This window comes from Microcaecilia unicolor, chromosome 1 (genome assembly GCF_901765095.1).
Source record: "Microcaecilia unicolor chromosome 1, aMicUni1.1, whole genome shotgun sequence".
NCBI classification, from domain to species: Eukaryota; Metazoa; Chordata; class Amphibia; order Gymnophiona; family Siphonopidae; genus Microcaecilia; species Microcaecilia unicolor.
The window spans coordinates 560,333,448-560,348,844 of NC_044031.1; the positions used below are offsets into that span (position 1 = coordinate 560,333,448).

Here is a 15,397-nt window from a genome sequence, read left to right on the forward strand (position 1 = left end):
GAAATATTTTGGACGCTTGTATTGGGCACACGCCAAGTGGCATTTGACACGCATAAGTCATTACGGCCTGGTTACAATGTGAGACTTTACCGCAAGGTCAGTGGCTGGCGGTAAGGTCTCAGACCCAAATGGACACGCAACAATTTTTATTTTGCCACAAGTCCATTTTCTGGAAAAAAATTTTAAAAAAGCATTTTTACAGGTGCACTGAAAAATGATTCTGCGCTCGCCCAAAACATGCGTCTACACAACTGAAGGCCATTTTTCAGCACGCCTTTGTAAAAGGGCCCCTAAATATCTGTGCTAACCAGCTATATCATGTTATATAGCCTGTTAGCTGCTATGAGCTAATTCTGAATATTCAGTGAATATTTGCAGTTATTTCCCTCTGAATATTTGCAGTTAGCCAGTTAAATGCTATTTAAGTGGTGCACGGTCGTTGCTGGCTGGTTAAATATCACTGAATATTGGGGGGTATGTATATAGGTGTGAGTAGTGTTTCTTGGGATACTACTAAATAATGCGTTAGAGCACACTTGATGATAGATTTCTAAGTAAATAGTCTGTCCAGCAGCTGTCCTGCATCAGCATAAACCACATACTGTCACACTGTCCATATCAAGATTTTTTTCCCACCTACTGTGAAATCTGTAGCATACAGAACATAACTAGAATGTTTCCTCTTACAACTTTCCATAGAAGAAATGTATTCAAATTCTGGTAGCACCTCTAATAGCAACACAAAATCTCTTCACTGCCAGATACTTTGGAAATCTTTTACTAACAATTGGCTCGTATATGACATAGGACTCATTTTATTCCTAGGGGCCCTGCAGCAGAAAACGTGCTATTCATTAGTTAAAGATCCCCTTTGTGAAGTTACACTAAATCCTGCAAAGAAGCTTCTCAGAGCCTATGCTTCAAACCTTAACACACAAATACCAATAGCAATATCTTTAAAAAGGAAGCAGCAAATATACACAACAGCAGTACATGTCCCATTGGAGAAGCCAGACAATTCAGACTCATATAGATCCCCACACTAACCACATGCAAGCAGAATCTCTCACCTTGGTAAAATGAAAGAACACAGACAAACCCTCACCAATTACAGAATAAAGGACCAAAAATTTGAAATTGTCCTGCTGTAGCCTGGCAGGAGCCCTTCCCTTCCCTACCTCCCTCCATCCTTCCCTGTAGGGCAGCATCAGCCCTGCCCTTCCCAATCCCCCCTCCTCCACCCAGAAGCACACCAGCATTAAGCAAAACTTTCTTTTTTTTTCTGGGCACTGCAGAGCCCATTCTCCACCAAGAAGTCCAACAACATGAATTATAATTTTCTTTTTAAATCTAGGCAGTGCAAGAGTCCACCGGCATGACACATAATCAAAAAAACAGTTTTATGGGTCATGCTGGTGGGCTCTGCACTGCCCAGTAAAAAAAAAAAAAAGCACGCAAAAAAAAAAATCATATATATTTGTTTTAAACCCTGGTCAGTGCAGACCCGAGCAGCGTTTCCCTGCAGAAGACTACAGCAGTACCCACCAATGAGTACAGCAGTCCCCACCAATGAGGCCCTGGTTGGTGTGGAGGAGAGGAGGTCACGGGAAGAGTAGACTTGACGGGGGTGGGGTTGGGGGGGAGATGATGCTGCAATATCTGGCTGCTGACTCCTGATTTCTCCAACAGCAAGGGATTGGGGGCCCTTTTACAAAGGCACAGTAGGCTCTATGCGCGTGCAGTGCATTCCAAAATGAGACTACTGCCAGGCTAACACCCCCCGGCAGTAATTTCAGATTTGGCACGTGCCCATACTGCTGGGACAAATAATATTTTTATTTCATACTGTTCACGACGTTTCCGGTGTTAATCGGTAGTTGGTCCGCACATGTAGCGCGTGAGCCCTTATCACTAGATCAATGGGTGGCTCAGTTTTACTGCAGGTCCTTTTCCCGGCCCATTGAAAAAAAGACCTTTTTCCCAGATGCGGTAAAAACTGGCCTGGTGCACACCAAAAACACGTGCCCACACTGCCACAGGCCACTTTTTGCTGTGGTTCAGTAAAAGGGCCCCTATCAGGCTTATTTTCGAAAGAGAAGGGCACCCATCTTCCGACACAAATTGGGAGATGGGCGTCCTTCTCTCAGGGTCGCCCAAATCGGCATAATCGAAAGCCGATTTTGGCTTTCCATTGCGGGGTCGACCAAAGTTCACAGGGGCATGTCGGTACCGTAGCGAAGGCGGGACTGGGGCATCCTTAAGAGATGGGCGTCCTTGGCTGATAATGGAAAAAAGAAGGGCGTCCCTGACGAGCACTAGGCCGACTTTACTTGGTCCATTTTTTCTTGCGACCAAGCCTCAAAGACGGTGCCCAAACTGATCAGATAACCTCCCCTTACTCCCCCAGTGGTCACCAAGCCCCTCCCACCCTAAAAAGACTTTAAAATGTTTTTTTGCCAGCCTCAAATGTCATACCCAGCTCCATGACAGCAGTATGCAGGTCCCTGGCATAGTTTTAGTGGGTGCAGTGCACTTCATGCAAGCGGACCCAGGCCCATCCCTCCTACCTGTTACACTTGTGGTGGTAAATGTGAGCCCTCCATAACCCACCCGAAACCCACTGTACCCACATGTAGGTGCCCCCCTTCACCCCTTAGGGATATGGTAGTGGTGTACAGTTGTGGGGAGTGGGTTTTGGGGGGCTCAGCCCCCAAGGTAAGGGAGCTATGCATCTGTGAGCAATTTGTGAAGTCCACTGCAGTGCCCCCTAGGGTGCCTGGTTGGTGTCCTGGCATGTCAGGGGGACCAGTGCACTATGAATTCTGGCTCCTCCCACGACCAAAGGGCTTGGATTTAGTCGTTTTTGAGATGGGTGTCCTTGGTTTCCATTATAGCCGAAGACCGGGGACGACCATCTCTAAGGTCGACATAAATGTTGAGATTTGGGCGTCCCCGACCGTATTATTGAAACGAAAGATGGACGCCCATCTTGTTTCGATAATACGGGTTTCCCCACCCCTTCGCGGGGCCGTCCTGAGAGGATACCCTCATGAAAATGTGGGCGCCCCGTTCGATTATGCCCCTCCACGTGAGTTAGGTGTCTTGGTCATAGGTACATGAAAGAGAGAGGATATTTTCCTAAAACTTAACAAAAAAATTTAGCGGACATATCTGAGGACATATGGTAACCCTGTTTTGGACTCAGAGAGATGGAAGAATGGAATAAAGAGAGCATTTACTTGGGTGGAGAAGGAGGTGGGAGGGAAGAAAGAAAGAAAGAGAGATATTGAACTGGGGGTGGGGGGGGTGGAGGGAAGAAAAATAAAACTTGGATGACAGGGAAGGAAGAGAGAGATGAGAAACCTGGGGTGGAAGGAAGGGAGGGAGGAGGAGAAGGGGAGAGATTAGACCTGATGGTGGGAGAAAAGGAGATACTGGTCCTTTTATCATAAAATTAATAACAATGTAAAAAAAATTGTAATAGGAATGCAGCCCTAGTTTTAATGAACCTTTGATGTGCTATTTCTGAAACTGATTTCAGGGTCAGTTATAATAATTATGCATCATTAAACCTTTGTATGTGTAAATATGTAAAAGATCTAAAAAAAAAAAAAAAAAAAAAAAGTACCTAAGCAACTATCTGTTTGGTCTGGTGGTGTGATTCTTTTATCAGTGTGGTTTGTGCATTATCATGTATCATTGTACTGTCACTTTAAATTATTAAGCTTTTAACCGGTTGTCATACACACTGCAACCTAACTTCAAACGTAAGCTCAGTTCTTCTAGTCGGCCTTTAATTTTATTGGTTATTGACCTTGTCAGTCAAGTAGAAGCCCGTAGCAAGTTCATGCGTTTCTCCGGAGCACTGTGATGCCTGGGATATTGTTAATGCAGGTAGAGAGAATGTTTAGAGGCAGCTTGAATGTGAATTATTAACTTTGTTTAAAAAGGAAATGTCTCGATTTTGGTATGGCAAGAAAGGAAGAAAGCACCAAGTGGTTAATCATAAGTACACGCTGGTAAATTTCAAAGCCTTTTAATTTCTGTTTTTCTTTGTATTGTGATGGTTGTTTTGGTTCCATCAGTCAGTTTCTGAAAGTTTTACTGTAGAATCGTTTTCTAGGGTGTTACATTATTTTACATATCTATCTAGGATGTTTAATGAGCAGCTGCTCTACTGTGTATATGTAAAAAAAACAGTGTGCGGTTCTGAAACAAAATCCTACTTTATACCGAGTAATAACCAAGGTTTCATAATTCTGTTTAAATTGCATTTACAGCTGCTGCTTTAAATATGTTTCACAGTTAATTAGCATCCCAGTTTAATAGTGTTGGGGATCATCTCATTTAGCATTGCAGTGAATCAGTTCAAGAAAAAGTAAAAAAAAAAAAGTTTTTGTTCTTGCCTAGAGATGGGTGTGAGTATTATGAGTATTAAATATAGATTGCTGAAAATTTAGCATGAGCTAATTAGAAATGCTGAAAAATACATTGTATAAATATTTACAGGTATTCATATTTTTGTATATTTGTGTGGCATGAAAATATAATTCCACTTATATCTTGTATCTTGACTTTGACCTTCTGAAAGTGCTTGGGTAATTATGGTGTGGAAAATATTAACTTAGATTTCATATGCTTAACAAATGTTCTCCAGATCTTCAGATACCGATTTATACCTTGGGAAAAAAAGTATCACAGTAATGTGATGCCTGAAAAATTAGTCTTAAAATCTGTTCTGTTGGCTAACCTAGATTCTTGCTGAAAAGATTCTTTACTGAAATGGAATATTTAGTTTTTATTCAGCTTAGTATTTCTGAGGAGTATCATTTTAGGAGGAATTAGGTAGCAGTTTCATAGTATCCCTAGTTGCTGTGATTATAAGCATATATATAGTTTGTGTTTAGTTTAGATATGCAGACTAAAAGGCCGATAAGCACTTGCGAGCGTTAGAGGCTATCAGCGCTGGACTAGAATCCACATTTGCTATTGCTGGATGATTGGAGGGCCCCAGCATGGGGATCACCCAGCATGGCAAAGGTTAGCATGGCTATCATTTAAATTGCATGTAAATGAGGTACTCTGTTGCTCAAGGAAGAGCGCCCTTAAAGGTGCCCATACCACAGTAAACCTTATTGCAGCTTGAAGCTGGTTCTAGGGTGTTGTGCTGGTGCTGGACCTCTGCTGTTCCTGCCTGCCACTGTAGCCAACAGCACCAGCAAGCAGGGATGGAGCAGCTGTGCCAGCCTGATATCCTGCCCTGAGGGGAGAAAACTGAGAAGGGTGAAAAGAACAGGGGTGCAGAGAAAGAAAAGCTGGTGGTAGCTAAGGAAATACTAGAAAGTGCACGTCCTACAAAGGACACAGACAAAGCTGGGATCTCAATAGATCAGCAGGACCATTGGCATTGGTAGTACAGCCCACCTCACACTGTTGGCACTTCTTCCTCCTTTCCTCCTCCCCTCTGCTATTGGGCATACGCTTAAGAGCTGTGCTTGATGCACAACTCTTCAGCACATTCACCAATCACCTTCCTCCCCCTTTACTTCCTCATGCTTGAAGCTAATAGCACACATATCATTTGCATACTGTTGAACATGATGAAGTAATTTGTTGATGCTGTTGTGGCGGTAAAACTCTGTGGCTGTTTTGTACAGCGCCGGAGTTTTAAGCATCTGGTCCTAAATGATCGAGGTTCACATTTTTTTTATTTTATTTTATTTTATTTATGAAATTTTAACAAACTAAATCCAAGCAATTTCACTTGTTCAGAAAAGTGTTTCTAAAGGTAACATAATCTTTTACAAAGAAATTCTCAAAAAAAAAAAAAGGGAAAATATGATTACACTTAAGTCCACAATGCTGGATCCAAGATTTAATAAGGAGGGAAAATAAGAAAAATTAAAGGCATATTATACCTGAAGTACATGAGCTAGATATTTACTTTATGAAGAGCCTATTCGTTCTCCTGATGTTCTTTTAGTTCCCAAAAATGCTGACAAGTGAAATGATTCAAAGAAAACATATTTTATATTTTTATAGAGGTTCACGTTGTGCAAAGATTTACATGCAGGTTTGCGTACATAAGCACAACTGCCATCCTAGAAAATCTTATCGGTGAAGAAACATGCCATCTCAGTTGTTTTGGCTTAATCCTGTAGAACTGATCATACATGCGTGCATATTTGGAGAAGCTTACCAAAGAACTGCTGTTATGTATGTGTACTGATCAAATATGATCAGGTTAACATTCACAAAATTGAAAAGTGCACACTTCATGTGACACACTTTCCCTTTTTGAATTTATAGATTCTGGCATGTCTATCCAGTTCAGCAGCAGGCCTGGTATATCTGGGGTTAAGTGGTGGGTGGTATATTATGGATTGTGTGTGTCTGTATGGAGAAGGGGCAGTGTTGACAGGTGATGTGTGTGGCTTGAGTGTCAAGTGTGTATATGTGGTATGTAAAGGTATGTGTAGGGGTGGTAAAATGTGGAGAATAAGTGTGGTTGATACATGCATATGGAGGTTATGGGAAGTGTTTGGGGTATGGTGAGGGAATGGGAGGAGAGAGAGAGAGGTAAGATCCCTACCTATCTGCTTTGTTCTATGTATCTGTTCTTGCATATGCAAGTATGCATACAAACGGCTCATGTCATCCTAGCACCCTGATGGCGAACCTATGACACGCGTGTCAGTACTGACACGCGTAGCCATTTTCAGTGACACGCGGCCGCATGTGGCCGCATACAGAGAAGCAGCGGAGTTCCTTGCTGACACCCGGGGCGGATCGCCGATGCGCCCCCCCTCCCCCCCGGTGCAGCGCGACCTCCCCCCCCCCCCCCCCGGCGAAATCACCCGGTGCATGTTTACCCGCTGGGGGTGTGCCGTGTGCGCTCCTATTGGCTCCCTCCCTGCTGCTCCCTCTGCCCCGGCTCCTCACTTCCGGCCGGCGGAGCAGAGAGCAGCGGAATGCCGTGGGGGACGCATCTCTGAGGGCCCTGTGATCACCATTACCAGCAACCATCATCCAATCTACTGTTCTGGGGTGTCGTGGATTTGTAATTGACCACCATTACTGAGATAGGTGAGGGGGAGGCTGGGAGAGGCGAGGGCATGTGCTATGGGTGCCGTTTCCCGCCATTAGAAATAGCGGCAGCCATCTTAATTTACATAAGGTGGTCAGTTAGGCTAGTTAACCCTTAATTGCCTGCAGGGCTAACAGGCTATCTATAATTCTATCTTCTGTCTCTGCCCCCCTGATGGAGAACTCAAAAAATAAAACACCAAGGTTAAGTAAAGGAAGTGGTAGTAGCAGTAGCCGACCCTTTCAAGAGACATGGACCGAGATGTATGGCATTATAGAAAAAAATGGCAAATCATTTTGCGTTCTATGTACTGAAACGGTAGTAAGCAGAACGTGGAATATAAATAGACATTTTGAAACTAATCATTCCCAGCTCTTGAAAAAAAGTGAGGATGAACGGAAGGAATACATTTCCAGGCAGCTACACTTTTATAAGAGCCAATCTAAGTCCATCCTTAAATTTGTAAAAGGTTCTACAAATTTAACATCTGCAAGTTTGAGCATTGCTCACTCCATAGCTCAGCATGGAAAAGCACTCAGTGAGGGAGAATTTATTAAAGAAACTCTCCTAAGATGTGCACCAGTTCTATTTCACGATATGCAGAATAAAGATGCAATTATTAAGAGAATATCTGAGTTACCAGGAAATTTGGAGTGCCTGGATCCGATTACCAGACACTTTTAGCACCCTGAAAAATATAGCAATGGCTTTACTCACAATTTTTCCCTCTACGTACTTTTGTGAAACCTTATTCTCAGCGTTAAAAAATATCAAAACCAACAAAAGAAACAGATTGACAGATGAAGTTAGTAGCGCTTGCTTGGGCTTGAAGTGTACAAAATACCAACCTTCAATTGAAGATTTAGCCAATGAAATTCAGCAACAAAAAAGTCACTAATAGGCAGATTAGTTAAAGAATTCCTCCTCCCCCTCACTTATCTTAGTTCATGGCACCCCACACAAGTTAAATAATATCAAGACCAACAAAAGAAACCGACTGACAGATGAACAAAGAAGTCACTAAGTAGGTAAGTTAAATAATTAGTTTTTGGTTTATTAAATACAGTTTTATATTACAATTATACATTTTTGTTATTTAAACTATAAATATCGCGAAATTATGGTTTTTTTCTCGAAGTGACACACCACCCGAGTTATGCTCGGTTTTTTGGCGAATTTTGATACACCAAGCTCAAAAGGTTGCCCATCACTGTCCTAGCAGATGCCCTCAGTTCATGTGCAATGTAACAAAAAAAAACCTGCTTGTGTATAAAACAGGATAAATTTACTTAGTTCCCTTTATATTTAGATATAGATTTCTTACTGACTTCATCACATTGTTTTTGTATTGCTTTATCCTGTTTCTTGCTTCACTTTAGCAGAGCATTAAAACTATGATGATTATAAGTAACTGTCTCTGGGAAAACATGACTAAAGTCACCAGAAACAGCCTCTCTGAAAGTATATTCATTTTTATTTATTACACAGGTTAGAAAATCGTAGATTGGATAACAAAGCTAAGCATAGAACTCATGAACTCAATTTTGATTTAGACCTATATAATGTGAAAATCAGCCACACTCAACATTTTGGATCAGCGGCTTTAGTCATGTTTTCCCAGATGGTCACATGTATGCAACATTTATAAAATACAAAATTATAGAAATGTCTTCATAAACATAATACAGTAAAATATAGCTCAACTGTGGTAGGTGTTTCCCATAAATAGTAAGATTGATAGACCCCCCTTAGCTCCTCAGTTCCATAGCACAAAGGTTACAGTAGCTTTTATGGAAGACTGTGTACCTGATCAATCCTGCTATTACAGGTGGGCAGCAATGTTTTTCCATCAATAAGCATGACTGTGAGGCACATAAGGAATGGTTCTCGAATTTAAGGCTGCTCGTATGTTACATGTTGTTCCATGATCAGAAGCAGTCCACACCTGAAAACAGCATGAGAATTACAGCATCACACAGATAGCCAGGACAGTGGGACTGAATGCACTGTCTTACTGTAGCTTGGCCCAAGTAGTATGTGAGAGAAAAGTATGAAGTGAGGACCAGGTTGCTGCTTTACAAATAGTTCCAGAAATTGAATGTCAGGAGAGCCACAATGGCTATGGGTCTGATCAAATTCTGTTTTAGTGTTTAGAGGTACACCCGTCAATCATAGAATTCACTAAAGTTAGGCACCTGGAATGCTAATTTTGTTGTGGGTTGAAGGAGATGGATGTGTAGATTTCCTGATGGGTCATTTTTGAGGAAATAATGTAAACCCATTTAAAGTTCAGACTATGCAAGGCCACCTTCCATGGATTATGAGGCTTTGGACAATGTAGGGAGCACTGTTTCCTCATTAATAAGGTAATGTGTTACAAACTTAGGTATAACTTTGAGATAAATTTGGAGAACTACTTTGGTGAAATTGAGAGTATGGCTCATATGTTAACAAGAGTTGAAGTTCATGTCATTTATTAAACTTTATAAGCCATGATACCTCACAAAAGCCAACTATGCAGCTTATATCTTATATATGTAATCAAAATTAAATTCAATTATTCTTCTAGCAGGGGTGACAGCTACTAGAAAGAGCACCTTCCAAGTGACATGTTTGAGCGAGGCAAAGAGTGGCTTAATAAATTAAGTTAGAACAATGGTGAGGTTCAGTGGTAAGCAAATTGCCTGCTGAGAGCGTCTTACTTCAGCTCTCTGCACGAGGAAGGGCTTGCAGAGGAACTCTCCACCCTTCTGAAGGCCAGTGTGGTTGAGCCCATTCCACCAGGGGAAGAACGGAAAGGATTCTGTTCTATTCCAGGTATGCACTTGTGCCCAAGAAAATGGGGGGGGGGGGGGGGGGGAGGTGTCACTTCCCATCCTAGACCTCAGTGGCCTGAACTAGTGTCTGGTCAAATAAAAGTTCAGGATGCTTTCTCTAGGCACCCTTCAGGCAGTATCTCAGATTTTCCCTGTGTACCGCGCTGCCATTTGGCTTTGCATCAGCTCCCAGGGTCTATACCAAATGTTTAGTGGTAGTCACAGTGTCACTACGCAGACTGGGAGTTTGTTTTTCCCTATTTGGACGATTGGCTGATCAAGAGCACATTGAAAGAGGGTTCTCAGGAGTCCAATCAGATAACTATTCGGGTGTTGGAGCTGCTGGGGTTTGTGGTCAACTACCCCAAGAGCCATCTCCAACTAATACAGCAATTGGAATTCATTAGAACCCTGCTAGACATGGTGCAGGCTCAGGCCTACCTGGCACAGGCGGATGTCCCCATTGCCACAAAGGTCCAGAATAGCCAGTAGGTCACAGATCAGCAGATGTTGAAGCTGTTATGCCACATGGCCTCCGGTGTTCATTTCACACCCTGGCAGACTCCATTTACAGGGCGCCCAGTGGACCATAGCTTCCCATTGGTCCCAGGCCATGGGGAACCTAGCGGATGTCATCCAGATCACGCCCCAATTGGTTCACTCACTGCTTTCTTGGACAGTTTGATCCCAGTTTGACTCTGGGACTTCCACTTCAAATTCATCCACCCAAGTTTTGACCATGGATGCATCCATCTTGGGTTGGGGAGCCCATGTAAATGATCTTCGTTAGTCTCTAGGGAAAGTACAGCACTAACAATTTATTGTAGTAGAAGGATAGGGTGCAGTTGCTTTCAGTTTGTGTTGTGCAGCAATTCATCATACTCAGAGGAGTATTAACCAGCTCTGCTCTGTAAAGGTTTCAAATCTATCCCTGCTAAAAAGGATTCATGCATCTCAGTGGCCCTGACTGGACAAAATTAAGCCAGCTAGAAGGCAGTTTTACATTATCCGTTCAATGCCTCTTCATTCCCACCAGTTCATCCCTGCATCTGCACTCTCAATAACTCTACAAACAGCAAATTTAAATTAATCTTGCCCTTGAACAGGAAATAAATAAATCCTTGTGTACAGCCAAGCAAAGCAGGTGATTTTGCAGCTGGTCAGAACCTCTCTGCCAGACACTTTCATTGCCTCTGGCAGTCCTAAACTATATCTCCTGCAAGTTCAATATTCTAGTATTCTGCAGGCTTAGTACAGCACTGCTGCTCAAATCATGCAGTTCAGCTTTAAAGGTAATTATTTCTCCCACTAGAGCTGGCAGCCTTAAGCTGTATCTTAAATTCATAAAATCAGTTTTGCACACCATTACTGTTCTATTTCACTTAATTTCTGAGTTTCCACACACAAACTCAGGCAGTACTTTACCTTTTTTTTTTTTTTAATACCCCAATATAGTTTTCCAGTGACAATAGTAATTCTGCAGTGGTTTCTCAGGATTTTTTTTCCCAACCACACTTTTCTAGGCTACTTACATCCCTGCTTAAACTTTTTTTCCTTTCTGAAGCCCTCCTGCAGAGTAGGCGGTTGATGTCACTTCTGTTTCCAGGTCCCAGCATGCTATGGTTTTGTATTCCAGCAACCATAGCCCAGTGGTGTGCTCAGTGTTTGTTTTTCTTTCAATGAGTTTTTTCCAGACAGTAGTAGTTATCTTTCTCTTCTTCCTCTGCCCCTGCATCCTTGTTGATGGAATTCTCCCAGTAATATTTTTTTGGTTCACAGTATTGAATTCAATTAATTTCTGTGATATCAATAGATTGTCCCTTAGTACAGATTATGACCTTATTCATTTTGGTCATGATACTCTTTACTCTCGGTATTAAATTAAGCGTGGGTAGTCTTTCTGTCTCCTGGAACCCAGAATATTTATTTCCAAATAGTCTAAAAGTTCAATCATTAATTCTTCCACCTTTATGTCTTTCTTCTCCTTTCTCCCTTCTCTCCAGTTGACAACATAGCTTGTCTTTCATTTATCTCTTGAAGTTCTGGATCTCCTCAAACTGTACCTCATGCTTCTGTGCTGATCTTCTTCTCTCATCAACCTTTGTTCTGATGTTCCTTTCAGGATCCCTTTTTCTTCTCTCTCTTCATCAGCTCTTCTAGTTGTACCTCTTTCAGGATTCCCTCCTTCTTCCCAGTGTCAACCTTTCTTATATGTCATATCAAATGTTTTCTATCATTGTACCAGCCTTTCTGTTCCCTTCTGAAGCTCCTGGGTTTTTTTGTTTGTTTTTGTGTGTGTGTGTGTGTGGGGGGGGGGGGGGGGGGGGGGGGGGGGGGTTGGTATATACTTTTCTTCTGATGCTCCTTCCAGGGTCTCCTTTTTCTCTGTCTCTTTTTTCTACAGAAGCCATCAATCATGTTGAGATGTTATCGCTCATTTTCTTTCCTTTGATCTATGAAATTCGGGATCCCCGTAGTGAAAAAGTGCCTGGTGTCTGGTTCACACCTCCCACCCCGATCTGACCCCCTGCCTTTCCTCATTTAATTCCCTGGTGTCTACTGGCACCCTCAACCTTTCCATTGGGCCCCCTAAGACTCCCAAACTTTGAGTCAGGAATGATGCTCACTCCTGCCTCTGTTTTTGCCATCCTAAGAACATAGGAATAGCCATACTGGATCACACCAATGATCTATCTAGCCAGTATCCTTCTTCCAACAGTGGCCAATCCAAGTCATAGGTACCTAGCAGAAACCCAATTAGTAGCAACATTCTCAGGGCAAGCAGTGGCTTCCCTCATGTCCATCTCAATAACAGACTATGCATTTTTCCTCCAGGAACTTGTCCAAACCTTTTTTAAACCCAGGTAGACTAGCCGCTGTTACCACATTCTTTGGCAGCAATTTCCAGAACTTAACTGTTTTTTTAGTGAAAAAAATATTTCCTCATGTTTTTTTTTAATTTGTTTTTTAAGTATTTACATGTAATTTTATCAAGTGTCCTCTGGTCTTTGTACTTTTTGAAAGAATGAAAAATCAATTCATTTCTACTCGTTCTACACCACTCAGAATTTTATAGACCTCAAACATATCCCCCCTCAGCTGTCTCTTTTCCAAGCTGAAGAGCCCTAACTTCTTTATCCTTTCCTCATATGGGAGGAGTTCCATCCCCTTTATTATTTTGGTCATTCTTCTTTCAATCTTTTCTAAATCCACTATATATTGTTTGAGATACAGTGACCAGAATTGAGCGCCATACTCAAAGTGAGGTTGCACCATGGAGCAATACAGAGGCATTATAATATTTTTTTTCTTATTTTGCATCCCTTTCCTAATAATTCCTAGCATCCTGTTTGTTATTTTGGCCGTTGCTGCATACTGTCTACAGTAACACCTAGATCTTTTTCTTGAGTGCTGACTCCTAAGGTGCATCCTAGCAGGTAAATATGATTCAGATTATCCTTCCCAATGTGTATCACTTTGCATTTGTTCACATTACTTTTCATCTGCCATTTGGATACACAGTCTTCCAGTTTCCTAAAGTTTTCCTGCAATTTTTCACAATCCACATGCATTTTGACAACTTTGAATAGTGTTGTGTCATCTGCAAATTTAATCACATCACTCATTGTTCCATTTTCCAGATCATTTATAAATATGTTAAATAGCACTGGTTTCAATACAGATTGAGAATAATGGCGCTTTAACCCTATCCTCTGTTTTCTGTTTAATAACCAATTCCTAGTCCACAGAGGGACATTGCCTCCTATCCCATGACAAGCTGCTTGTATAATAGCCGTCTACAACCTTAAAAAAATACAAGTCCAGGTGAAAACATCCAAGTGCTCATCAGGGACGTCTTTTTTTTTTAGTATGGGTGAAGGACGTCCAAGTGTTAGGCGCCTTCGCTATGCCTCTGTCCCTGTGACGGGCAGTTGAGGACGTCCAAAATGTGGATGTTTCTGTGAGAAGGACGTCCATGCCTTTGCTATGCCTCCGACACCCCCTTTATTCATTTATTTGGATTTTGGATCAGAAGTAGCAGCAGTGGGGTTCGAACTGGCCACCTCTGGATTGCAAGACCAGTGCTCTAACCACAAGGCCACTCCTCCACTCCCTTGAAATTTGGCCATCCCTGTGTGGGGGGGTGGGGGGGGCAGTTCAGGACATCCAAAATTTTTGAAAGAAGGACGTTCACGCCTTCGTCGCTATGCCTCCGCTGACACACACACACCCTCCCCCCCCCCCCCCCCCCCCCCGGGACCTGCATACTGCTGCGATGGACCTGAGTATGATATTTGAGGCTGGCAAAAAAAGTTTTGAAATTTGTTTTTTTTCAGGGTGGGAGGGGTTAGTCACCACTGGGGGAGTCAGGGGAGGTCATTTCCGATTCCCTCTGGTGGTCATCTGGTCAGTTCAGGCACCTTTTTGAGGCTTGGTCGTAACAAAAAATGGACCAAGTAAAGTCGGCCAAGTGGTCGACAGGGACGCCCTTCTTTTTTCCATTATCGTCCGAGGACGCCCATCTCTTAATCACACCCCAGTCCCGCCTTCGCTACATTGCCGACATGCCCCCAGGAACTTTGGTCGTCCCCGCAACGGGAAGCAGTTGAGGATGCCCAAAATCGGCTTTTGATTATGCCGATTTGGGCCACCCTGAGAGAAGGACGCCCATCTCCTGATTTGTGTCGAAAGGTGCGTGCCCTTCTCTTTCGAAAATAAGCCTGATTGTATGACGATGCCAGCATGGAATTACTCTCCCAGAGCGCAGAAGTTAGTGTAAAGTTCTGAGCTTGTCTGGTCCTTCCCAAGTAGTCTCAGCGCGTCAGTTTCAGAGCTTATTGTAGGAAACTCTCAGAGAAATGGGAAGGATTGAGTACCTTAATAATCCTGCTGTCTCTGACACCCCCCTCCCCAAATCTCTTAGAAGTAGGGCAGGATGAAGAGACTGGAGATCAAGATGCAGTCAAAGATTCCTTGCTTTGGCTTTGGGGCAACAGTTTGTTGACCTTGCTGATGTTTATTGTAATAAAATCTCTCGTGGTAATAGCCACGTTGGTATCAGTTGAAAGAAATCTGTTTAGCAGAGATGGTAGATGCAGAGATGCTGAAGAGTAAATTGATTAACTTTAAGCATGTTCACTGTCTCGTTGACTTTTGTTTCTGAAAAATCTCAATTGCAAGGAGTGTCTACTAACTTGGAGTGGACATGTCCTAGGAAGTACACAACCATGCTAGGTGTCCGGTTGCAATCGTAGAAGCAGAAATCTTTGACATATTTTCCACTAATCCCTTATACTCAATCCCTCAACTTCTTCCCTCCATCCTTTACTATTTTCCTCCCATTCTCCTTCCCTTTCATCTATCATATGCTTGTCTACCTTCCCTATTCTAACTAATATATTCCGAGACACTGATGCCACTGTGTTTTTTTGTTTTCAGTTCATTATATTCTTTTCATAATGGAAGTAGTTATGATCATCACAATTTATAATAC

At 42.4% G+C, this 15,397-nt stretch overlaps 1 protein-coding gene across 4 annotated transcripts in view; it reads left to right on the plus strand.

Annotated features, from left to right (window-relative positions):
* The window catches only part of OXR1 (oxidation resistance 1), a 388,442-nt gene that overhangs the window by 265,471 nt on the left and 107,574 nt on the right, over window positions 1-15,397 (plus strand). For 2 of the 4 annotated variants that reach the window (XM_030218005.1, XM_030218013.1), the window contains exon 1: window positions 3,904-4,019. The exons of the other annotated variants lie outside the window; for them this stretch is intronic. In XM_030218005.1, coding sequence (XP_030073865.1) covers window positions 3,954-4,019 — 66 coding nt within the window. In that variant the 5' untranslated portion in view covers window positions 3,904-3,953. Of the gene's footprint in view, window positions 1-3,903; window positions 4,020-15,397 lie in introns of those variants that run through there. 4 annotated transcript variants of the gene reach the window in all.